Source organism: Cydia amplana, chromosome Z (genome assembly GCF_948474715.1).
Source record: "Cydia amplana chromosome Z, ilCydAmpl1.1, whole genome shotgun sequence".
In the NCBI taxonomy this organism is placed as follows: Eukaryota; Metazoa; Arthropoda; class Insecta; order Lepidoptera; family Tortricidae; genus Cydia; species Cydia amplana.
Window position 1 is genome coordinate 19,862,449 of NC_086096.1, and position 27,479 is coordinate 19,889,927.

Here is a 27,479-nt window from a genome sequence, read left to right on the forward strand (position 1 = left end):
ATAAGTAATTAAAACTAGAGATGCACCGGATATCCGGTTACTATCCGGTATCCGGCCTATCCGGCCGTTATAGTTATAGTGACCTACTATCCGGCCGGATACCGGATAGTAAAATTATCACATTTTGGGTAAAAAATAGAATCGAAAAAAACAGTCCCGGTCATAATGCTAGCGACATAGTAGATAGAAAATTGAGAATTTTATTGCTTACAAGCTACTTAATAAGTAATTAAAACTAGAGATGCACCGGATATCCGGCCGTTATTTTAGTATCCGGCCGGATATCGGATATTCGGCCAGTGACCAGGTCGGATATCCGGTATCCGGCCAAACAACTATCCGTTGCATCTCTAATTAAAACAAATCAATACCTAATATGTATTAATTGTTTTGGCACAAGTTTTGGTTTGTTAATGAATAATATACTTATTCATAAATACTGATAAGTACTATCTCGTTGGACGGTTTAAAAACAAACTTAAATTAACTTAAACTTTCAACAATAAACAAAAATATAAAACCTCTTTTTCATATACCAAAGTATACATACAATACACATTATCAAAATGAAAAAAAAAACAAATCTTTACGTTAACTTTATCCGATATAAAATAAAATCCACTACCTACATATCTGCTACTGAATAGACACCTCTTTTATTGAGTGATATTGGGGCCTTTATTTTCTTTACGATATCTTCGTATTCATACGTTAGGATGTCTTCTTTTTCTGGCCAACGCCAATTTACACGACCAGTTTTTGTGTCCAAGCCACTTATAGTCATGGTCTTCACGTCATAAGTTTTCGCTGGGCCTTTAGACACTTTGATGATAAGACCTGGGAAATTTTCGCCCTCGTATGCGACAACTACGTATTCGCCAGTTTTGAAGGATATGTCCTTTGTAGGTGGATTATTATCTTTTATCTCTTCCGTTATATTTTCAGACTCAAACGATTGGTCTTTAGATTGGCGCGTCTTTTTACCTTTACGCGTAGTTTTAGCTTTCTGCTTTTCAGAATTTCCACCTTTACTTTTATTTAATTTAGCCGTCAATTTAGATTTAGCCTTTTCCTCACGTTCTTTCTTTCTAATCTCAGCTTTCTCAATCTTTTCTTGTTTTTCTTGTTCTTGGCGTCGTTGATGTTCCAGGTACTCCGCAGCAGTAGCAACCGTTGGAAGCACTTGCTTTTTTTACTTTTTGTTTTGTTTTTTTAGTTGTGTCTGCTACAGGCCATAGTAGTGCGTTTTTGAAAGGAGTTGGAAATTGTGCTTTCATTGGGTTACTAGGAGTGCTATCATTATGAACTTCGGTTATATTAACGGCTTCAACAGTTGAGTCGGTTATCGATTGCTTTGCTTGTGCGTCAGTATCTAAAAGCGATACACTGCCTGCAGGAAGTACGTGGTTGATTGCTTCACAGGTGTGTTGAGGTGGTGGAGTGATGCAATTGGCCGGAAATGATTTGAGAGGAGATTTTACACACGAACTTTCTTGTGATGGAGTCAAATTTTCATTCTGAATGGGTGTATCAGGTGCTGCTACCTCTAGTATATTCTTGGATTTTGTAGTTGGAGTGGAAGTATTATTCAATACAGGGTTAAATTTTTTAAAACGCAAATTCTCAACATCACTCTCAACAGCGCTTGCTTCTGATGGTGATCTGGAAGACTTTTCATAGCAATTCGCATTATGATCAGTAACTGGAGTATGTGAACCTAACGTTACTTGAGGTGTTAGTGTTACATTTCCATCATCTTCGACAACATCTAATATATTATAATTATTATCTATATTCAAAAGATTGTCTTCTATATTGTTTAGCACGCAGTCGTTTGCTTTCAGAGTAGAGTCACCGATTCCAACCTCGTCGTCGTTGTTACCATGTACCATTTTCCAAAAGTAAAATAAATTCGTATCCTTTATGTCTCCTTGCCAAACTTCATCGCTGTCCTTAAAACGTTCGAGTTTTTCCATGCCCAGTAACTTTTCAAATTCTGCAATAAATTGGTTTGAACTGGCCGGTGATAGAGAAGTCTTTTCCAGTTGTTGTGAAGATTGTTCATGGACATATTTTTCAACATCGCAAGGTGAGCTCGTAGCTGAGCGAGATTCGCCTGTAGAAGCGGCATCACTGGTAGATCCTGCCTCACTTGGGGTGTTTGATTTGAGGAGTTTATCATAGTTAACGGCATTTTGATCAAAGGGGAACAAACCAGCATGTCGGAATCCATTTATGAAAATCTCAGGCTTAAGAGTCTTTTGAAGGCACTCTTCTAATACTGGAGCGAAATCTTCTCTTCCCATCTTTTTTGCGTTATTAGCCATTCGCCAGTCGTGGACACTTTTTTTCCAAGAATTCTTTAAAGCATGAAATACTGCTATGTCCATGGGCTGTAGCACGTGAGTTGAGTTGGGCAGTAGTGCCACAAGAATTATGCCATTTTCATTACAGAAAGTTGTTAGTGGCAAAGACAGATGTGATACATGTCCATCCAGGAAGAGCAACACAGGTTTTTTGATGTTCTCTTTCAATAAGAAACTATTGAAGGCATTTGCGATGTATTCATAAAATGTCTGGCACGTCATCCACCCATTATCAGACTTGCCAACTACCCACGTTTTAGGATATGTTTTCAGAATACTCGGTTTAATTCGCTTATAAGAAAAGATAGCCATTATTGGCATTAGCTTTCCATCTGCTGAAGCACCAAGAGAAAGTGTTAAATTATCTTTTTCATTATTACCGGATCGACAGTAGACACTTTTTTGGCCTTTCTTTGCTAACACAGCTTGACCCTTAAAGCACAAGAAAAAAGCTGACTCGTCACAATTAAAAATTCGAGACGGATCTTGCAGAATATCCAGATAGTCATTCTCTTCCAAGTACTTATAAACTCTATCGAACCAGTGTCGTATTTTTTCTTCTGTTGCGCCGATTCGTGCTGTAGTTAAGGCCTGAGATACCCTTGAACTCACCTCTGGGTTTCTCTTAAAGAATGCTTCATACCAGTGTCTTCCTGGAACTCCATCTTTAAACGGATTAGGCCTATTCAGTTGTTTAACTAATTTACCAACAGTGTGCAATAATTGCTCCTTTGTGACGGGAAACCCAATCTCTGCCATGTGGTGAATCCATTTGACTATTAGTTTTTCTTCCTCTTCCGTGAGAACTCTCGCATGCCCAGAAGGATTTGTATGTTTATTTTTCAATTTGTCCAGTAAAGTTTGATAAGGCACCTTATACAACTTTGAAGCTTTGTAAGCCGTCATTTCCTCATTCCTTACTGATTCTAAAGCATGGTTTAGATTTTCGTTGGTATAGTTTTTATACGGCATTTTGTACCTTGCATGTCCCTGAAAGATAAAAAAAACTATATTCAACTAAATTCTCGACGAGTTGAGATTCCTACTTTCCTACCTACTTAATGAACACAAGGAATTACCTACTGTGATATTATGGATTTTTACTGCAACTACACTACTGCGGCAGTATTGCAGCGCGACATTACTGCCGACTGCATTACTACTGCCCATTTTTTTGTGGCAGTAATGAAGTCGGCAGTAATGCCGCGCTGCAATATTGTCGCTGTAATGCAGCTGCAGGTCAAAAGATAAGGTCAGCTTTAAGGTGACTGCAGCAGTATTGCAGCGTGACATTACTGCAGGGAACGTGAATATTCATTTACATTTCTCGATAAATATTAGAGATGCAACGGATAGTTGTTTGGCCGGATACCGGATATCCGGCCTGGACACTGGCCGAATATCCGGTATCCAGCCGGCGGAACTATACCTATATTTTGAGTTTTGCAGGTGCGCGTCGTGCAGGTTTCGAACTGTTTCGTAGTGAACGTTCGCGCGGACACATTTCTAGGAGCGTAACGAGTTTTATCATGTCATTACATATTAAGTTCGTTTATAGTTACAAGTGTGCGCGCGTATTTTTGTGTAAACAAATAAGTGTATTGTGTGACATTGGTTGCGTATTCATTTCTATCTACTGTGTCGTTAGCATTATGACCGTGACTGTTTTTTAGATTCCATTTTTTACCCCAAAATGTGTTAATTTTACTATCCGGTATCCGGCCGGATACTAAAATAACGGCCGGATAGGCCGGATACCGGATAGTAACCGGATATCCGGTGCATCTCTAATAAATATACAATAGGGATGTTGACAATTTTTTGGAACTGGTTTGATTTTGTAGATAGACACGTAATAATTACAGAAAAAAATATTAAAAAAATATATTCATTAATTTTGAATAAAAAAACATGTATAATAAGTTTCGTGTTTAAATTTCGCGCCTAAACGCTCCAAACTGTCACGTGACCTTGATGACGTAACGGCGTTTTAAACAAACTGCTGTCAGTCATTTTTTTAAATTCTTTATATGGCAACTGACAATTTTTTTAAGCCTTAACACACTACCGCATCGGACAGCGACCTTCTTTCTCGCTCTAACTTATAGCTGCGTCCTTAACGCACCACCTTACACACTATCGATTCGTGCGCCGCACCGCACCAAGATCGCGTTTCGGTACGATAATCTGTAGACACTTAGGCAGGTTTTATAACTTGTCTTTGGTGATTCCACTGTGATTACGTCACGCGCTCCTATTGGCGTTTGCAGTCACGTGATACTGGGCATTATTTTAAATACTTTTAATTATTTTTAATTAATTTATTACGCATATTTACACTTGCAAAATATGATTTTCCGCGTTCTAATATTCCCTGCTATGGTAAAAACATAACATGTTATATATTGGCGATTCATGTCAACATCCCTATTATGATTATGACATTTCCTGCAGTAATGCAGTGACTGCAACAGTATTGCAGTGCGACATTACTGCCTCAAATGTCAAAAACGATGTCTATGCCCGGATTTTAGACACTTGCGGCAGTAATGCAGTCGGCTGTAATGTCGCACTGCAATACTGCCGCAGTATTGCAGCTGCAGTCGGAATCCGAATGTCAACTTTACCCATCATTATTTAGATTTATCTGTCACGAACTTGGGGAAAAGTAACAAAAACCCTGTCCCTTATTTCGTGTTACTGGTATTTTGAAACTCCCGCGCTTTATTTAGTAGATCAGATTTAAAGTACGTAAATGAATTATTCACTATCTTATATGTATCAAATAAACGCAAAATAAATAAAATGAATCGAAATATGAACAAAATTGTGCTGATAGTTAATATGCGAATTTACCTTAAAATAGTAAATTCGGATCATATTCAAAGTCGTTTTATGACAATTCTAGTGAAAAAAACATATACCGAATTTAGCTCATACGAAACTTCATGAAATATATGATTTGTTATTTAATTTGAAAATAAATTACCTTCGTTGTTATATAAATACACAAGCAACCAAAATATATGTAGCAAACCCTTGATTCGGTAGTAACACGAAACAGGAGACACACGCAAAATAAAATGACCGCTATTTCGTGAGTCGGCTTGTTGCCATTTTAAGGTACTTCTATGCATATATTTAATCTTTTTTCTTATTAAATAAATCACTAAGGAGCTTACAGAAGCACTCTCAAAAACTTTATTCGAAAGGACTTACCTTTTCCTTTTTATAGGCTTAACAAGTAGGAGCGCGCACCTTACGGCTACAAAACGTGCGCCCATACAGCACAGCTGTTCGCGGGTGACTGACAGTTTCGAGCGTCGTATTTCTCTCAGTTTAGTCACTAAAATTTTGGTACTTATTTTCTTATGGAGATTAAACAATATAGATTTTATTTATATGTATAATTTGTATAAAAAATAATTCGATTGCTTATTATGTGCGCTAGAAACAAAACTAACGAAATAACGTACTATCACGAAATAGGGGACGTTTACCTTATATAGTGCTTTTCTCCAAAACATGCGAGGAAATAAAGTAAAATAATAATTATTTAAGCATCGAGCATCACTCAAATCGAAACTTCACATCAAAAACGTCAAAAACAATTTCCCTCGTTATTTTTAAAAGTTAAAGGCACAAACTTATTCTGCCATTCAATTCAGTACCATTCAATATTCGTTAATTGAAAATATAGTTGGTCAAAGCAAATTGTCAGTAAATAAGAAAAAAAATAACTATACTCATCCTTTTCTTTTGGGTTCTAGTACTGGTGTAAGACAAAGATAGTATGATTCTCTCTGTCTATGTCAAACTATAATTGTGCAATATAAGCTTTATGAACACGGATGAGATCCTTAAAAAAAAAAAATTAATCTTTGATTTTATTAAGCAGTATTCGCACGATCATACACGAGCACAACGGTCTTGTAAGAACGAGACATGTAAGGTCGTTTATATTACTATCTCACTCTATCCTATAGCTTGAAATGATAGCTGATCGGGTCGTGTAGACGCGGCCCGCGGCTATAATAATTGGCTGTTTGCGTTTTTTATTTTTAAAAAGTAAAAAACACTACAGTAATAAGTTATTACTGTAGTGTTTTTTTACTTCCCGTCCGCTAGAACAGGACAGCGATAGTTTTATTTTTTTAAATTAGAGTTTGACAATAAAGAAGTACTTCCGGTACTATTTTTGCTACAATAAGGTGAACATTTCCGAGCATATTGGAGAAAATGAGATTTACTTACATACTCGTAAATACTGTAAAAGGCGTGACAGGTACCCGACGCCAGATTCGAAGCGGCGTATTCAGTCACGAATGCTAAATACTAGTACTTTTTACACCAGTTTAGACTCTGCCTCAGGCAGGCGTAGGAGGCGTTGGCTTTTTTTTCAAATGCATGTATGACCTCTATTTTAGCGTATTTATTATCTAAATCTTTCCACATCAAAAGGTACCATAACTGGCTTGGCAAGAAACTGTAATAAGTGATATTTATTGTTAAATTTGTCAACAGCCATCAATTGCCAAATTAATCACACAACACTTCTAATAAGCATCGACAGATTTAGCGCTGTTGGCCATGGTGATATTGGTATTATGCTTGAAATAGGTTAACACAAACTGTTATGTGTAAAATATATTTCTTACTAAATGTTCACTTTATTGGACAACAACATAATTATGTATAAAGTAACAATAAACTAACCTAAATAAAACCACCTACAAAAATTATGAAAAAAAAATTGCTACTTACCATCAGCATCAATTTATTAGTAGTCTGGGGGTTTCCCAGTGGGGTGAGCAGAGATTCTAATACGCTGGCTTCTATTCGTAAGATAGCTGGAAAACCAGTCCAATGATTTTCCACGTACACCAAAAGCCTTCAGTTTTCTGAGCAGGATGGGAATCGACACAGTATCAATGGCTTTTGCCAAATCGAGGAAGACACCAATGCATTCTTTGCCTTCATCAAGATGTGAAACGAAATGAAAATTTACAGCCTCCTCAGTAGACTTTCCTTGGCGAAAGCCAAATTGACAGTCAGACAGGTCTCGATTTTTTTTCATGAATTGAGAAGACGCTTGTGTACTAGTCGTTCAAGTACTTTAGAATAAGCTCCAAGGAGTGAGATCGGCCGGTAGTAAAGTTGCTTGGAGTATTAGTGGGTCTACCTTTGTGTATTGGAACTACGATATAAACGACGGTTTTCGCTCGTTAAACGTTCATTTACGTATACTGATCTTTCTGGTCCTTGCCCAACTATAATATATCATTACTGTTTAGCGTTCTACGGGCCTTGGGTTGCTTTAATAGTTCATCCCGTTTGATACGCCGAGTGAACGCTACCACTAGGGGGCGCTGCAACTGCAATGTGTTTCCATGGTTATCACGGCGTTTTGGTCCAGCGCGGGACACATACATTAAGTCGTTTTCTTGTAGGGATACACCGAGTTTTACCGCCGTTGTTAGCGCCAGGTGGTAAGGGTTTTCGTCTGGGAATTCCTCGAGACCAATTACTTAAACCTCGTTCCTCAAAAGCACTTGGGCTTGGCTGCTTAACAGGCTTTGCAAGTTTGAAACTGTGGCTTTCTAATCAATATTCTTAATTTTCAGGGCCTCTAGATCCTTTAAAGTTGCGTCATAGTTAGAATTTTTTTCACTTATGGCGTCCAAGCGAGCCTCTAGAGAGTCCCATATATGTTCTTGCACTATCTCGAAATTGTGTTCTTTCTACGGAAAGTGAATGCAGTTCATCCGCGGGGTTCAGCGGTATAGTAGCGGATATGCCCAGTGTGTGGGGGGTGGCGTTGGCGGTTGCCGCTGCCACCGCGTCAGGACCGGCAGCAGCGGAGCCCGTGTTTAGGACTACGACAGCAGCGGCGCGGCCAGTACCAGCGCCTGACCGTTGTGAGCTCGGTTTGTTTCTTAGTGTAACATTTTCATTGGTAAAACTGGAGTTTGCGAGTCGTCAATACCTTTTCTGTTCTTCGCGTTGCAGTGCGGGAATACAGGTTTCGATCTCGTTTGCTGTGAGGCGCTGAGTCTGTATGGAAGCACTGTTTGCATGTTTAGGAGCTGCATTTGATCGTTTCTTCGTTCTGGCGAATTTTCAAAGGACACCCCGCACACTTCATAACTATAATACTTACTTCCTTGGAAATACGGAAGCGATCTATGAATTCCTCCTCTTCCCATTTATTTAAACTATCTACACGCGGCTTATAAACTTTATTTTTGCGTGGGGGCTGCATTCCTTCTTCAAAATAGAGGCTCCATATTCGAATTTCGCGCGGCAATTTTTGAAAATGGCGAGAATTGGCACACACAGATTATAGTAAGTACGTATTTTCCTTTAAAAACCTTCACCTTTTCTATACAATATTTTTTTTATATCACTATTGCCCAAATATAGCCCAAAATATTGAAAAATGAAGCATAACTTCATAACATACAGACAACTTCAAAAAAGTGTCGCCATATTTATCAGGCGATTTGATGATAATTGGATGTTAACCAGTGGTCTATTTACAACCGGTTAAGGGCAGCGTAATTTTTTAACAGAAGTTATGCGTGGTGGAACCCAAATATGCAGTCAGCGTTCGCTAGCGTCATTTTTAACCATGATCCGCAGATCAAATGGGCATGGTGCAACCGGCCCTAAGAGGGGCAGAAATGAACCAGTGTTTTTAGGGTTCCGTAGCCAAATGGCAACAAACGGAACTCTTATGGATTCGTCATGTCTGTCTGTCCGTCTGTCTGTCCGTCCGTCCGTATGTCACAGCCACTTTTTTCCAAAACTATAAGAACTATACTGTTGAAACTTGGTAAGTAGATGTATTCTGTGAACCGCATTAAGATTTTCACACAAAAATAGAAAAAAAACAATAAATTTTGGGGGTTCCCCGTACTTAGAATTGAAACTCAAAAAGTTTTTTTATCAAACCCATACGTGTGGGGTATCTATGGATAGGTCTTTAAAAATGATATTGAGGTTTCTGATATCATTTTTTTCTAAACTGAATAGTTTGCGCGAGAGACACTTCCAAAGTGGCAAAATGTGTGTCCCCCCCCCTGTAACTTCTAAAATAAGAGAATGATAAAACTACAAAAAATATATGATGTACATTACATGCAAACTTCCACCGAAAATTGGTTTGAACGAGATCTAGTAAGTAGTTTTTTTTTAATAAGTCATTAATCCGCTAAATACGGAACCCTTCATGGGCGAGTCCGACTCGCACTTGGCCGCTTTTTTATTATTTAAATATCGATACGAAGCTATTTCTAAATGAACATAATAAACGATAGGTACTCCGTACTCCTCCTCCTACATGTGACATTTACTCGAGACGGAAAGATTTTTTGTTAATGACGTTTCATAAAAATTCAGTTCAAATTAAAAAGTGTTACTTGTTGCCATCCGGATGTTTACCAGAAGCACATGCTATAGTTTGAGCCCAAAATATCCTTGCGTTGGGATACGACACGATGTCCGATATATGACAAAAACCGATAACTAGTGTATTGTATCGGTGGAGCGACAGTTGATATATGTATTGTATTAAGTAACTTAATTCATAATTAAGCCTTAATATTTCCTTAATAAAATTTGAAATGTACTTATCGTGGTTTATGGGAAAAGCAATTGTCCACCAGGTTATCAGCGTATGAAAGGCTTGAAAGGTGATCTTTCCGAATAGGAGAGATGAAAATAAATTGTTCAAATTTTAGGAGTAAAAAATCCGTTTTAACCAATAACAGTCCGCTGCCCGCTGCCTTTTTACCTTTTAAAATTTGTAACTACGCTTCGTGCTTCGAAACCCTCGCCAAGATCTAAGATTCTACGATCTTGAAACACTCGTGCTCGTGACATTAAGGTTTTCCATATGAATCCCTTTGAAACATAATTACACAATAGGTACCTACATTTTAATACAATAAGAAATTTGAAAAGTGCACTGAAAAAATTATTAGGTAAGTATTTTAAAATATTCGGCGAACACTAATATATGCTTTTTCAGGAAACTATTGATTTAAAGTAGAAACAATAAATTAAGCTTCCGCTTATTTCGCAATATCCGTGTTGAAATTTCGTTTTCGTGATGAAAATATCTCACAAATGTTATCCCCCTCGGCACCGCATTCTGTAGTATTTTGGTATTAGAGTCGCGCAGGGATAGTTTGGACGCGATCCAGTCGTGCGCTGAGCTCACCCGCTAGCGCGCAAACAACAATGCAATTTATCGGAAACTGATAATCGTTTTCAGCGGATTACTAGTGTTATACAAAGAAACTGTGTGTGTGTGTGTGTGATAAAATTTCGTTGAATATATCGGACTAAAGTGTAACAACCAATATTTGTTTAGGAACTTTTGTCTGTGATAATTATGTTTATTTGTATATTTTTACGTGTAACTAGAAGCATTTATTAATTCCACAAAACAAAATAATATAGTTTATATTAGGACCAACGCGCAAACAAATAAAAAAAGCTTCCTACTATTTTAAGCACATCGTAAACTGTGCAAACTGAAGCACATAAACAAGATGGCTTCTAACCGGCACGCGACTTCACTTATAAATCACAATACGTTTATTTGTGTTCTCATCTCCCTCTTGCTTCCATCTGCGCCAGAGAGTGCGGCGAGGACGTTTGATGATAACCGGCGAGTGTCCAATGAAGACGGAGGACGAAGACTAACCCGAGAATACGATCTGAGACAAGGTGCACTCAGAGGGTTAATTGTAAAACCAAGTCGTCAATACGACTTGCAAAGCGTTGAAATGTTTTTGGGTATCCCTTACGCTGCACCACCCGTGGGCAACTTCCGTTTTATGCCACCCGGTAAGAAGATATAGAATGAATAATAAAATTCATAATTTCGCCTTTTAAGTTTTGAATTTATTTAATTTTAACTTTAATTTGCAGCCAGTGCACCGTCATGGTCTGGTGTAAAGATGGCAACACGATTTGCTCCTGTGTGTCCACAATCGCTTCCTGCGAAAAAAAAAGATGATCCACAGTCCTTGGGTCGGCAGCGGTATATGGAGCGACTGAAGCCGTTTTTAGCCCATGAGTCAGAAGACTGTCTCTACCTTAATATCTACGTTCCTTATAGAGGTAAATTATAATAATTTATCTAGCATTGTCCAGGTATTTTGACACGGCTCACTATGGCACTAGTTTTATGAAAACGTCTGCCATCCTGCCTTCCAAACCTAGTCGGGAAACTAAGCCTTATTGGGATTAGTACGGTTTCCTCACGATGCCCAAGTCAAAATACCTATCATAGGTGTATTTATTTTAACCTTCTCACGCGGTCTTTTTTCACAAAATGTTTTTGTAGATTTCCATCGAGTCCGAGTCGATGTTTAAAATACTACTTAATTTTTTTAAACGCACTTTTGCTTGTTTGACTTTTTGTATCATAAAAAGATACGGATCCCTTTAATATAGTCGTATGTGGTTCAACACGCACATGGCATGTTTTTTTTTTCATTGTAAATATTAACCTATATAATGTTCCAGGTATTAAACATGAACAAATTCGGTTAATAAAAATAAAAATTTGACCAGTATATACTGTAAATATTTTTTAGCTTTGCGTATTACTTATTTCTACAGCAATAAATATTATTTTGTCCTTCCTATAATAAAGCAGCATTCCAAACACAACCCAATTTTAATACGTAAACACAAGTCCATCCTTCAATTTAGAGAATCTATTTTAGTAGACTAAATGTGTTGAAAATAGTTCACATGCTGCGTGCGTGATGCTTGGACTAATGAGGTATAGCGATGTGACGAGTCCACTTTTTTTCAATTCGAATCATTTGAATTGATTCGGCCGCTGATTCGAACTCAAAATCGAGTTGACTCGACTCGACGATTCGCGCGGTTCGCAACAAGGTCACAGGCACAGGCGCGGAGCGAGTTGAGACGGCGAGTTACGCGGCAGTTATTGTAAAAAGAACCTTCAGGGCACGGAATTAAGGTTTATTTTTGAATGGCCATACTAGCAGTAAGCTCGAGTTGGGATACTTGGGATGACGAATCAAGCGGCAGTTGTTGTAAAAAGAACCTTCGAGTCACGGAATTAAGATTTATGTTTGAATGGTTATAGTACCAACTCGAGTTGAGACGGCGAATCGAGTGGCAGTTGTTGTAAAAAGAGCCTTGGGGCTACGGTATTAAGGTTTATTTTTGAATGGCCTTAGTAGCAGTGTGATAGCGTTGACTCGGCTCGGCGAGTTAGCGAATTGGCGATTCATTCGCCGAGTTAGCTAGTGGTCGAGTTGATTCGAATTGCCAATAGTCTTGATTCGAATTAACTCATCTGTAGGCTGATTCGAATTATTCGAATCAGATAACTCGACTCGCCCATCGCTAATGAGGTACTGGCATAAAAAAAATAAGATCAATTTTATTTCAAATGACCTAAATGGTGTGTTGAATTCAACTTTTGATAAACTTTGGAGTTCATGGAAATAAATGTACCTATTACGCTTTTAGTTAATAAATAAAATAAAAGGATGTTGTGTATTAATTTGTATTTGCGGATAACATGAACTACGTAAGTAAGACTAATTATTAATTTGTAATTACAATAATAAAATAAAACGTTTACAAAATTAACTTGAAACAAGACTAGTACTACACCTTTGTGTTATCTAATCCACTTGCCATCAAGTCATCAAAAACGAAAAATGATCTCTTAAAAAACATCACATCCTAATGCCAATCAATTAATATAATGCCATTTAAGTACCTAGTGCGTTGTTGTATGTGTCTTACACTTTTACGATACTCGAACGAACTCGTAATAGCACGAATACTTTTTAGCCGTTGGCTTGTCTATTAAAATAAATTACCTCGCGCGCTCTTATTCTCTTAACAATAAAGTCGTGTCAAGTTCATTTTGAACTTAATTAAAAAGTACTAAGCTAAATAAATTATTTTATTCTAAAATACACGTGCTGTACGGGGTGCAAAGGTGACCGGTGACCGTAAACTTTTATTGTCAATAAAAATATTGTTATTATTGTTACTACCTATACTACAATTGTTACTACCTATAATACAATTTAGCTTGCTTGGCGATACAAAAGGCCATTGTCGCTTTGAGCTCGCCCCTTAATGTGTGGTACCTCGACGATGGTACCATTGGTGGAGCGCCGGAAGCAGTAATCGAGGACCTGAAGAAGCTCATACCGGCTTTGAGGGAGATTGGTTTGGAGGTTAACCCAACAAAATGTGAGCTTTACTCGTGTGGTCTCATACCGGATTCCTCATTAAAGTCTTTGGAAGAGTTGCTACCTGGTATTGGGAAGGTGGATAAAGCTTCCTTATCTTTACTGGGGGCGCCAATATTTCCAGATGGTGTCAGTGCAGCTCTGAATACTAAGAGAGAGGCTCTTGAGGCAGTGCGAGGTCACTTGGGGTGCCTGTCGTCCCATGTTGCCCTAACTTTGTTGCGTAATTGTTTTGCCACGCCGCGGATGACATATCTTTTGAGGACCTCTCCGTCATGGCTTTATGTCAACGAAGCAAGGGAGTTGGATAGGCAGTTGAAGTTGACCTTGGAGCTGGTTTTGAACGTGGAGCTCAGTGAAACACAGTGGGTTCAGGCGGCACTCCCTGTTCGATACGGTGGCTTGGGGATTCGTCGCGTGGAGGATATGGGACTAGTGGCGTTTCTGGCGTCTTCATATGGAACTGAGGGTCTTGTCACTCGCATTTATTCTTTGGATGGTGGCAATTCCCCGGTGCCATTCGTAACCGAGGCGCTGGCAAGATGGTCGGTAACAGTCCCGGGCGATTTGCGGCCTCAGAACCCTACCGTACAACGGGAATGGGACGACGTGTGGAGTAAGCACGTGTACAGTTCTTTGGTGTCTGGTGCCTTGGGAGTAGATCTAGCGCGTCTCAAAGCCATCGTGGAGCCAGAATCAGGGGCGTGGCTCCATGCTTTGCCCTCACCTCAGCTAGGTACCATGCTAGATAATGACTCCCTGAGAATAGCTGTGGCACTCAGATTGGGAGCAAAAGTATGTGAGCCCCACCGCTGTGGCTGCGGGGCATGGGTGGCGGAGAACGGTCATCATGGCCTGAGTTGTAGGCGGTGCGCTGGTCGTTTTCCGAGGCACCACTCTATCAATGAAATTGTGCGGCGGGCCATGGTTTCTGCGAACTTGCCCTGTGTTTTGGAGCCGCCGGGCCTCAGCCGCACGGATGGGAAGAGGCCGGACGGCCTGACGTTGGTTCCGTGGCGGAGAGGGCGCTGCCTCTTGTGGGATGCCACTTGCGTAAGCACCTTCGCTGCATCTCATTTGGGGCAGACCGTGCGTCGTGCTGGTGCAGCGGCGGAGACTGCTGCTAAGCAAAAACACGCTAAATACTCCGCACTGGCATCGGCGTACGATTTTGTGCCGGTGGCTGTAGAGACCACGGGGCCGTGGGGTAGGGAAGCCCGCCAATTATTTAGGGATTTAGGCCGGCGTTTGCGGGAGAGGGGTGGTGATCCTCGTTCTGGGTCGTACTTGGTCCAACAGGTCTCCATAGCAGTTCAGCGGGGGAATGCTGCAGGCATTATGGGGACCTTTGAGCCAGGTACGATGCAGGGGGGGTTATTTTAGGTTAAGTGTAGAATTAATATTTTTTTAAGGTGTGTTTTTTGTAATTAACTTTAATTGATTAATTTAATCATATTTTATGATGTATTTAGCTAGCAATTTAGCTAGCTTCAATTGTAAGGGTGTCAAGAGATCGGTTGACAGTATAAGACAGTTATGTCATTCGTCGGACATCATTGGTCTGCAAGAGACCTGGATTACGCCATGGGATATCCAGTTTCTCGGCAGTATCGACGACTCTTTTGGCTACACAGGAACATCGGCAGTAGATGCAGCGGCTGGTATGCTAAAGGGACGGCCACACGGGGGAGTTGCACTTTTATGGAACAAAACAGTGTTTAAAAATGTGTCCGTCGTGCAGTGTGGTAATCCGCGAGTGTGTGGCATTAATATTACCATAGGTCAAAGGTCGTTATTAGTGTTAAATGTCTACATGCCGACGGATAAGTTGGAAAACTTAATCGACTTTACGGATTGCTTAGCTGTGGTAAGTGCGATTGCTAATAATAACACTGCGGAGTCTGTGTACGTACTCGGCGATTTCAACGCGCACCCAGGCGAGCCTTTTTACAATGAACTGACGTGTTTCTGTGCGGATCAACAATGGACATGTGCTGACGTTGACGAGTTGGGTTTAGATTCCGGAACATATACTTTTATTAGCGACGCGCACGGGTCCAGAAGATGGCTAGACCACTGTGTGGTAACAAAAGCAGCCGCGAGTTCTATTGTTAATATTTACGTAAAACTGGATGTAATGTGGTCAGATCATTTCCCTTTAATAATTGAATGTGATTTAAATTTTGTTAAGCCTAAATATTTATGTCAGCTGAATAAAATTGTTAATAAAATTGTGTGGGGCGATAGAAAGCAGGAACAGATAAAACTTTATACTGAAGAATGTAATAGAAAGTTAAAAGTTATAGATTTTCCTGATTTATTTCGCAATTGTTGTGGCAAAATGTGTAACGAGTCAAGTCATAAAAGAGCTATAGATAAATTATATAATGATATCATAAATGCCTTAAGCGACGCCGCAACTATAAGCTATGACCACGATCCTAGGTTGTTTAAAAGGAAAAAACCGGTATTAGGGTGGAACAAATATGTACGCAAGGCTCACATGGATGCTAAATATAAATTTAAGCTGTGGTTGTGGCATGGCCAACCTAGGTCGGGTCAAAGTTATGACGAAATGTGTGAGACTCGGAGAATTTTCAGGTCTCGCTTAAAATGGTGTCAGAAACACGAAGAGCAGATTAAAATCGACATCATTGCGGAACACCATTCTAAGCGAGATTTCTGTCAATTTTGGAAGTCTACCAATAAATTGAGTTGTAGGCCGGGTCTGCCCGTGAGTATCGATGGAGTGAGCGAAAATGGGTCTATAGCTCAACTATTTAAAGAACATTTTGCTGTTAAATCACCGTTGGGACCATCACGGGCAGCGGGTGGTGAAGGCTGTGGGTCGTGTGGACAGGAGACGAGAACTCCATTTAGCGTAGAGGACGTTAGGGGTGCCTTAAGGTCTATTGCGCGAGGGAAGTCTCCTGGGCACGACGGCCTCAGCATCGAGCACCTGCATCATGCCGGCCCACACCTGACTAGGGTACTGGCGATGTTATACACCTTCTGTATGCAGCACACTTACTTACCCGCCGACATGACGAAGACTGTGGTGATTCCAATAGTGAAAAACAAAACTGGGGATGTCAGTGACAAATGCAACTATAGGCCCATTTCGCTCGCTACGATAACTGCCAAGGTGCTTGACGGTCTGCTGAATTGCCAAATAGACAAGTATTTAAAGGTACACGACAACCAGTTTGGTTTTAAAACGGGGTTGTCTACAGACAGTGCGATTTTGGCACTGAAGCAGACCGTCAGGTACTATACGGATCGACGGACGGCGATTTATGCGTGCTTCCTAGACCTATCCAAGGCATTTGACCTGGTTCATTATGACGTTCTGTGGAAAAAGCTGGATGAGCTAAAAATGCCAGCTGATGTGCAGGGTATATTCAAATACTGGTACCATAACCAGGTCAATGTCGTGAGATGGTCGGACGCATATTCGCAACCGTACGGGCTCGAATGCGGCGTGAGGCAGGGCGGGCTGACCTCGCCCAAACTGTTTAACTTATACGTAAACGCCCTAATCGAGGAGCTGAGCAGCACCCGTGTCGGCTGTCACATAGATGGGGTGTGCGTCAATAACTTAAGCTACGCCGACGACATGGTGCTGCTCAGCGCCTCGGCTTGTGGCCTCGCCAAACTTATCTCTATTTGTGAACGATACGCGGCGAGCCATGGGTTGGTTTACAACGTCAGCAAGAGCGAATGCGTTATTTTTAAGGTCAAGGGTAAATGCCCGCCGGCGTTTCCATCAGTTAAATTAAATGGTCAACCGCTAAACATCGTTGGCCAATTTAAATATTTAGGACACTTGGTGAGCGCTGACCTTAAAGATGATGCCGATATTGAGCGTGAGCGCAGAGCGTTGTCCGTCGGAGCGAATATGATAGCCCGCAGGTTTGCTCACTGCTCTAAAGAAGTCAAAGTCAGTTTGTTCAGAGCCTACTGTACTAATTTCTACACAAGCAGCCTGTGGGCGGACTATACGTATAAACGGTACAACGCTCTGCGCGTTCAATATAACAACGCATACAGGGTGCTGATGGGGTTGCCCAGATTCTGTAGCGCGTCAGGGATGTTCGCGGAAGCGCGGGTAGACTGCTTCTACACCACGATGCGCAAACGAGCCACATCCCTGGTGCGCAGAGTACGGGCCAGCGCCAACAGCATCCTGACCATGATTGCGGACAGAGTTGATGGGCTGTATATAAATAACTGCTGCATGACTCATGTGCGCAGGAATAGGTGAGTGGGCGGATTTTCTTTATACTGCTCTTTGAGAGAATCTGCTTATTTATTTATTGATTTATAAGAAACACATTTGTATATAGTTAGTAGTAGATCATTTTGTATATTATACTAACATTAGCCTTAAGATAGATACTGTCACTAACACATTGATTTGATCCAAGTTGGTCGCAAATAAATGAATTTATTATTATACTTGGCGCGTTACCACGTTGCATAGCGATAGTCAGCTTTTGCACCAGGTATTAACCCTAAGTCAAAGTAGGCAACTGCCTAGGGGCCCCGCCTCGGCTAGGGGGCCCCGGTGGCTCAGCGCGAACCAAATAAAGTTTTGTTCCATAGGGTCAAAATTCATGAGTAATTTTTTTATTCTTATAATATTATAATGAGTTATTATTGTTTTTTTTTTTCGATCCATTTTTGAAATTAATGAAATACTGTAATAAAATTGAGCAATACGTCACAGTTTACGGGGCGTATTCTGCGTACCTGTTGTAAAGTTGTAATAATAGGGGTTTTCAGGAAAAATGGTTCACTTTTTTTCGAACAACCAACAACTTTTGGGTTATTTCGACTCAGAATCACGAGGACTATTGATTAAAACAAAGAAAAAGAAAGAAGACGAACGTGTCCCCAGTTTTTCATAGGAATGTTCGACTGTGGTCTCGCTTTTTAATACAATGGACATTGGTTCGTGTCTGTGCTCAACTATTTATCCTGAAGTCTGATGAAGCACGGCTTTGACTTCACATGAAAGCTCACCTCACTGGGGCACTTCAGACTTTTAGGCCCAGATGAAGTTCGATACCCGGCCTTTTAATACGCTTTCACAATTTGCGATATTGTTAACAAAAAATTTCGCGCTCACTGCGCTCGCGTTTTTTTTTGGTTCTTTAGTTGACCCTGTATCATCTACATGGTAGTTTGACTGGTGAATGAATAGAGTTAGACCATGAAAAGTCTGCAATGATTTTGATAGCATTACGCAGTGCAAGTGTTATTTATACGTCATAATTTCATAGAAGTTTTGACGTTTAAAACAACACTTGCACTGCGAGTGCTATCAAAATTGTTGCAGGCTTATCTTGGTCTAACTCTAGTAATTTAAATAATTTTAACATATGGAAATTCTTTATTATTAGGTTGATTCTAATCATGTGGCTCGGCGTTTGGTCTTAAGGTCGAACAATCGCTGTTCAGCCTCGCAAAATATTAACTATAGAGAAAATCAACTTTGCGGCTCTAGTTGAGCTTACCCTTTAGCCTCGCTTAAAATTTTCCATTAGAGGTATGATAGGAAAGTGACACTGAAGCTCACATCTTTGGTATTCCACTGGGAATTGGCCTTAAGTCTAAAGGGCTCTCCCCACACTTGACGCGACGCGGTCTCGGCAAAAACCGATTGAATAAAGCTTTATATCCACGCAATAAGATCGAAAAAAACATCGTTCGATTTGGATCGGCTCGGCCGACGCCTGAAGATTGAAATTAAAAACGCAAACTTATTTCCCTGGTACTGAATAGAATGGACTGTAGGGGGCCCCGAGCCTCGCACCTCCTAGGGGCCCCGACATGCTTAATCCGGCCCTGCGGGCGACCATCAAATGAAAAGTTTGAATCTAATTAAGCCAAAGTATGATAACCACAGATATAGGAAGGAAGTATTATATGCTCTGGGATGATAACTATGATGGTATAAAAATGTTTATAAATTATACTTATAGTATGACGTTGGACTAAAATGGAACACGGCAGCGGACAAAAATGTCTATGTCGTGTCCATGCTTGATCCCAAGTCCAGGTTTACTGTATACACCTGGACAAAGGGTCCGGGGCTTAGCTTAAATCTATTTTCCATTTTTAGAGGTTCCATGTGTTTTTCGAACGTGGTTTGAATGGATGAAAACTCGTTGTAAATTTCTTGTTTGCACTTAGGTACTTAAGGACCAAAAATGCTTTTTTTTATCTCTTGCAAGTGTGTTCGTTCCAACGAATAATGACCTTTTCGGATGTAGACGCAACGTCATAGCCACGCGTCGTTCCACTGCTATGGTTTTTTTCGCTGATATTATACCGGTACCCATCTTGACGGCGATTTTCTTTATTTATTTAAATCATGAAATCATTGTCCATTTTAACACGACATATGGTTTATCAGAATATGATAGCACACGACTGATCAGACAATTCTACTCAACATGTCGGCCCAACTACAGTGTAGGGTCCGAAGTTGCCTGGACATCTCAATAGGCTAGATATAAGAGATCTCATCTCAATAAGCTGCGTTTCTTGTAGGATAAATACAACAAAAAAACAAACATATATAAAATCAGCGCATCCAGATTTCGCTGCGACTACTGTAAAGATCACAGACGAAGATCAAATACATTGAAGACTTCGTCGGCTTGGTAACTTGGTAAAATATCACTGCCCCAGTTCCCCAGTAAGGCCTGTCGATGTAGGTTAGATCCCATTATGTCCATTGTTTGATTTATGTTTCTGAAGTTTTTTTGCTAGATTGTTGCTTAATTGTACTGTAAGTAGGTACCTACGTCTCTAAAAATATGAATACCTAACCTAAGTAACCAGTAAAAATATGTAGGTATATTCTAAAGATTTTGAAGGCTACATAATTTGAACTTGGAACCATTCGATTTTTATAAGCAGTTAAGTATTTCAAATATCTTTTATTTGCCCCTGGCCTTAGGTACTTAGACCAGTGAGCCCACAATGCTAAACTGATATTAGAGTAACTCATCGTCATAGGTAGGTAACTGTCATAAGCTAGACCAATATACATACATATTAAATTGTAAGAAGAAAAAAAATTACACATAAGTACAATGTATGTGTTCTTTCATATATGTATCATACAATCATCATAATCAATATACAATGCAAGGTTATCAAAGATGTAAAAAACTGATCAAGTGCGAGTCTGACTGCGCATCGAGGGTTCCGTCCAAACTTTCAATTAAACTATAGTATGTGACTATAAACATGACAATACAAAAAATAAAATAAAAACCAATTATCAAAAACAACAGCAAGGAAAAATCATAACATGCTATTAATATCATCAATCTTTAAATTCCCTCCGCAGCGCCATCTATCGGCAATAATAATAATTTCCGCGCCTATGCCTCGCTATGTCGCCTATGTAAGTTTATCAATATTGTCATAGAGCAGCACCGCAGCAGTATTCACAAATGTATATAAAGAAATGTATTCGCTCCGTGCAAAGCACCTCGTAGTGGAAGCCGAAACGATCGCAGCGCTTGATGTGGCCAATACTGACAAGTTTGGTAACTTTGTTTCTGTCAATTCCCATACTTCTCAGTTATTTTAGCTTTATAATCACACGATAAAAATGGGTCACGATAGCTATTGTGTGGTAAACTGCAATAATACTGGACGAAACAGTAATATTAAATTTTATATATTTTCCACGCCGAGCTAGATATTAGCCTTTTATATCATAAAGTACTATTCCAGGCTTAACAACGTAATGGCTAAACATTTTATCTAGTCTATGTCAACACAGAGTTTTTCTTGTAGAGTCTGTTCGGAAAGAGAAGAGTCGTGATATGTATGGGGCCCAATACATTCCACGACTCTTCTCTTTCCGCACATACTCTATGTTAATAAAATAGTATGGCTAATACAGTGTACCAACATTAAGTGAATGTAATATTAGTTATTGAAAGCCCGTTAAAAGCACACTTTTGGCACGTAGGGTTATCTGTCGTCTGTCACAAGTGTCACAACAGACATTGTGCCTAAAGCGGGAACATAAATTTTTAACACAAAATATGTTGATTAAAACCTGTGGAAAAGGTCAAAGTTTTTATAATTGCAAGCATCGTACGTATCCCCAGGATGAGGATCACTAAGTAAGTCATCAAAACATAGCGAAACATACATTTTTTCATTGAATTTGTAACGAAACAACAACGAAGAAAATTGACCGAATAATATAAAATACACAGATAATTCTTACTGTTTTCACTAAAGCAAAAACCAAGTGTATTTATCATGAAATAGGAATAGATTCCGCACATTGTTAAGTACATTATAGTAAATATTTTCAAGGAATAATCTTTATTTTGTTGCGCTCGTTATTTGACAGCGCCGACCACGTTGCGAACGCTAGGCGGCGCTGCCATCGTGCGCGGTCCCAATAGCAATAAATCTGTTAATGTTTTGAAATTATTCGATGTTCAAATTTTGGTAGGTAACAGATGAATTATTTTAGGTTAGAATAAGTTTTTGGCAAACATTGAATTTTTGGTACAAGCATTTATCCCTGTGCTTTTTTTCCATAGTCAACTAATACTCATCAAGGCAATTCTAAAAAACTCCAAACACAATTAGGTTTCGTTGTTTTATCACATGGCCACCTCCCGTCTCCATCATCTGATCAGATCGATGGTATCATAATATGGCATTGTCACCCGACTTATATTATGTACCTATGCAAATTTACAGCTACATTGGAAGTCGGGAAGACGGTCAAATTTAACTTGCAATATTTGACCCTTGCCTACAAACATAATCATTAATCACATACATACATTGCAAGTTAAAATGCTTGTAAAAATGACAATTGTTTGGTGATGGATTAAATACTACCCATTATTGTTATTGCTTTGCGAATTGAGCTATTTCAGTTTATTTGAATGCTTTTTTAAGCGAAATATATAAAAGTGGAATCTTGAGCGTTGCGAGTGTTTCAAAGCACGATGGTTAATTAGAGTAAAACAAAAGATATACTTACCTATGTATTTTATTAAACTAATTTTGTACGTATCGCGAGAAATGACAAAAAAAGAATAATCATATTGTGTTTATTCTATCCTAAGCGTGAGTCGATCATACCTAAGTATTTTTATAAATTGTGGGACCTAGACCAGAACCAGATATAGTTCATGATGCAAAGTTTGACTCGCACTTGGCTAGTTTTCCGTTTCAGTACATACTCGTTCTCTGCCCTTCTCAGAGGGGCTACCGCGAAAACAATTTCGCAAATTGCGGGGATCTTTCTCTTTTACTCCAATGAAGGCGTAATTAGAGTGACAGAGAAAAATGCCCGCAATTTACGAAATTCGGTTTTCGCCGTAGCCCCTCAGGCTCGTCGACTCGAGCGGGTTCACGGAGCCGGGGCCAGCGGCCCGCGCGGGTAACATCGTAGGTTAAATCCGTCAGACGCCAGTTAACGGGTACCTACTCATACTATGTACCTACTTACATAAGTATTTTTCGTTTGTGCTATTGACCCGCTCCATGCATTATTATTTTTTAATGTTTTTCACGTGGCTTGAGCGCGATGACAGCTGTCATCTCAATACAAATTTGCGAGATTTCTCGTTTTAAGGTTAAGTATAAAATAAAAATTGATTGGGATGACAGAGCAGTGCCACGGTACCCAAGCTATGTGAAAAATAGTGTTACATATACTTTGTTTTTTTTTAGCGTTAGAAATAAGGTAAACAATCTTGATGTGTCTTTTAATTGAAAACACATTTTAAAAATAAGTTACGGTAAATATGTAACAATTATGAATCTAATACGATCTTTTATAGTCTTCTGCTTTCATAAGTAATAGTTATTGATTTTTAAAAAGTGTTTTTCAATTAAAAGACTTGTCAAAATCGCTTACCTTCTTTCAAGTTCTTTCTAATGCTAAAAAAACGAACTATAGTTAGTACAATAGGTTATACAGGGTGGATTTTCTTTTAGGGTCAGTGAGGGCAGCTACCAGATCCCGTACTGCTACGAGAAAACGGTCTTAGAAGACCTTCCCTCGATTTCAAATTAATGAAGATTGGCTTTTACAGATTTTGAAAAAAAATTTGACAAACTTTATTTTTTATTTTTCTTGTACTTAGTGACTAAGGTTACTAATCCAAACTATAATTATAGTTCTGAATATAAATGTAAGCAACTATGTGTCCTTTATTATTGAATAAAGATATTTGTATTTGTATTGTATTTGTATTTGATGCCAATCGATCCCATTCCTATTGAGGATCAAAAGATTGTATGGAAGCAAAAAAAATTTCCGGCTAGAAAAGCCACAAATCGAGGAAAATTTTTCCCATACAAATTGTATGAAAATTTAAACTTTTATTTTTCACATGCTATTTTTGTATGCCAATCGATTCCATTCCTATTCAGTATCAATAGTTTCCTAGGGGTCAACTTACGGTAATGTACTAAAAAGCCACAAATTAATAAAAACTTTCTCCATACATTTACGAGGGGCGTTCAAAATATTCTCGGTATTGATATCTTACGACCTCTTCTAAAATTTCTTTCGTTACTGGCCGCTAAGGTTTATTCATTGACATTAAAAAAAAGTATAATTCGAACCGAGATAGTCTTTTGTTTTTCTGCAATTGCTGAACAAACATGAACATCCTGTGCGAATTGACAATGTTAACTAAATTAGAACATCGATGCGTGATAAAATTCTTGACAAAACAGGGTAAAAATCAAAAAACCATAAAAGAGGAAATGGATTGTGTTTACCGTGAGTCTGCTCCTTCTTTATCTACCATTCAAAAGTGGTCAAGCGAGTTTAAACGCGGAAGGGAGAGTATTGAAGATGACTTTAGACCTGGCCGGCCTGTAGTAGCTACTTCACAAGAAAATATTGATAAAGTGGAAAAACTTATATTGGAAGATGGTCGAGTGAAGGTAAAATCTATAGCACAAGTAACCAATCTCTCTATTGGTACCGTACATGATATTATACATGACCATCTTAATATGTCAAAAGTAAGTGCAAGATGGGTTCCGCGAATGCTGACTCGGCTTCAAAAAGACATGCGTGTAGCTTGTTGTTCCGATTTTATTGACCTGTGCGGTGAAAATCCTGATGAGGTGCTGCAAAGAATAGTTACTGGAGATGAAACCTGGGTTCATCATTATGACCCAGAGAGTAAACAAGAGTCCATGCAGTGGCACATTAAGGGTTCAGCTCATCCCAAGAAGTTGAAGGTCATCCCTTCAGCTGGCAAGGTCATGGCCACGATATTTTGGGATTGTGAAGGAGTATTACTAATCGATTATAAAGAAAAAGGTGTAAATATCACAGGACAGTACTACGCTAACATTCTACGTCAATTAAAGGATGTAATTAAAGAAAAGAGGCGAGGAAAGTTAACCAAAGGTATTCTGCTTCTGCATGACAACGCCCCCGTCCATACTGCTCATATTGCCAAGGCAGCTATTGTTGAACGTGGGTTTAAAACTGTTACTCACCCACCGTATAGTCCGGACTTAGCCCCCAGCGACTTCTTTTTGCTCCCCAATCTTAAAAAGGATCTGCGTGGAAATAAATTTTCTGACGATGAAGCATTGAAGGCGGCAGTGGAGGAGCATTTTTACACGAAAGATAAAAAATATTTTTACGAGGGATTAAAAAAAATAATTGATCGATCTTTTAAGTGTATGAACATAGGGGGGGAGTATATTGAAAAATAAAAATATCAAACTTTTCGTACTTGTTTGTTTTCATTCTCATACCGAGAATATTTTGAATACCCCTCGTACTATGGAGAAAACGTGAAATTTAATTCACAGTTTTCTATCTGGCCAATCAGTCCTATTACATTTAAGAACCATAATACTGTATGAAGACATTGCTGTAGGACTGATGGGCGAGGTAGAAAATTGTATATAAAATTTCACATTTTCTCCATAGTAAATGTATGGAGAAAGTTTTTATTAATTTGTGGCTTTTTAGTACATTACCGTAAGTTGACCCCTAGGAAACTATTGATACTGGATAGGAACGGAATCGATTGGCATACAAAAATAGTATGTGAAAAATTAAAGTTTTAATTTTCATACAATTTGTATGGCAAAAGTTTTCCTCGATTTGTGGCTTTTCTAGTCGGAAAATTTTTTTTTGCTTCCATACAAGCTTTTGATCCTCAATAGGAATGGGATCGATTGGCATCAAAAAAAAGTTTGTCAAAAATTACCTTTTTCTCGCACCCTGTATGTTTTTTCCAAAATCTGTAAAAGCCAATCTTCATTAATTTGAAATCGAGGGAAGGTTTTCTAAGACTGTTTTCTCATAGCAGCACGGGATCTGGTAGCTGCCCTCACTGACCCAAAAAGAAAATCCACGCTGTAGAGTATTAACTGGGTTTCTTTGTTCAAAATGATATTATTAATGATTTCAACAAAAGTATCTGAAAAGAACCGGAAACGCATCAAAGACAAAAACCGCTCCGCCGTTTCGTTGATTAGAACCGGATGTCGGCGCCGGCGCGCCTGTTTGCTCATTTCCGTTTGCGTTATTCATAGATTTTTTATCATAAACGTTCAAGAGAGCTTAAAAACACCAAATAATATTAAAATGTACAGAAAACATTCTATTTGTCCATAATTATTTATATTTGTGTACAATTGGCTACTTTCCTGCCTACTAGGCAAATCAGCTTATTTTTTAGAAATGTCAAAACTAATTGCTAATATGGAATTTATATGAGAACATGTGTAGTGACGTCACGGCCAACTCACCTACTTTTTAACCGACTTCGAAATCTCAAAAGGAGGTGGTTATGAATTCGGTAGTAGGTATGTTTTTTTATGTTTGTTACTCCATATCTCCGTCATTTCTGGCCGATTTTGGATTTTTTTTTGACTGTATGTATATGCATAGCTACAGTTTTTGTCAAAACCCATTTCTGACGGTGGAATCTATGAGGAAGCGAGGGAACTCCTCAAATCTTAAAGGCAGACATATAGTGATAATTATTTGTGTTTTTGTCAACAAATCAAGCATATACATTCAAAACTATCGCATTTGATGAAGTAGAACTGCTGATGATGATCAGAACGGAACTCTTCAATGACGCATAGTACACGTTTGACGATTTCGATTTTGACTTGGACTGGGACCCGGACTCGGACCCGGACCCGGACTTAGATCCGGACTAGATATGAGCGCCGATAGGCATATAGCCGGCGGCGGCGCGCCGGTCAAAATTGGTCGGCGGCGGCGGCGAATCAGCGGCGTGGCCTTGAAACACCTTCGATTAATGAAAAAAGAATTCAAACCAAATTTTTACCGAAAAAACATGTTTTTGCTGTAAGAAAGTTATAAAATAAATGCATTTTATATGATCAAGCATAATTTATTGAATAATGGTACGAAAAATATTGATATCGTATAAACTGTGGATAAGATCTTAGCGAGGCCCTTAAGGATCTTTTGTGCTAAGTTAAAAATTGCGGATTGACTGTATCAGGGAAACGTCTTGTCGACAGTCCAAAAAAAAAACGAGCTCCGTTATTAACCAATATCGACCTAACAAAACCGATTTATGTCAAAAAGTGAGGCCCAACGCCGAGCTCCATGTAACACCAAAGACTTGATTTCGACGCCTCCCAATGCGAGGCCAGAGGATGAGCTGCAGGTAAGCATACAGCTAAGAATCGAACGCCAAGTGTAAGCTTGGCTGACGGCTGAACACCTGGAGTGCTGATTGCGGCGCGCTTCTGTGCGAGGCCGAGCTGCAAGAGAGCAGAGCGAGGGTGCAGGCCGATAAAGACTGAAGCCATAGTGTTA

The 27,479-nt window shown here is 39.2% G+C and overlaps 1 protein-coding gene and 1 long non-coding RNA gene across 2 annotated transcripts in view; one reads left to right on the forward strand and one right to left on the reverse strand.

Moving 5' to 3' along the window:
- Positions 1 to 27,479, reverse strand: part of LOC134660850 (uncharacterized) — a 251,801-nt gene that overhangs the window by 19,920 nt on the left and 204,402 nt on the right. The gene's annotated exons all lie outside the window — the stretch shown is intronic.
- Positions 10,790 to 27,479, forward strand: part of LOC134660796 (uncharacterized) — a 65,240-nt gene continuing 48,550 nt past the window's right edge. The window contains exons 1-2 of the mRNA XM_063516589.1: positions 10,790 to 11,222; positions 11,307 to 11,498. Of these exons, the coding sequence (XP_063372659.1) occupies positions 10,925 to 11,222; positions 11,307 to 11,498 (490 nt within the window). The 5' untranslated portion in view covers positions 10,790 to 10,924. The remainder of the gene's footprint in view (positions 11,223 to 11,306; positions 11,499 to 27,479) is intronic.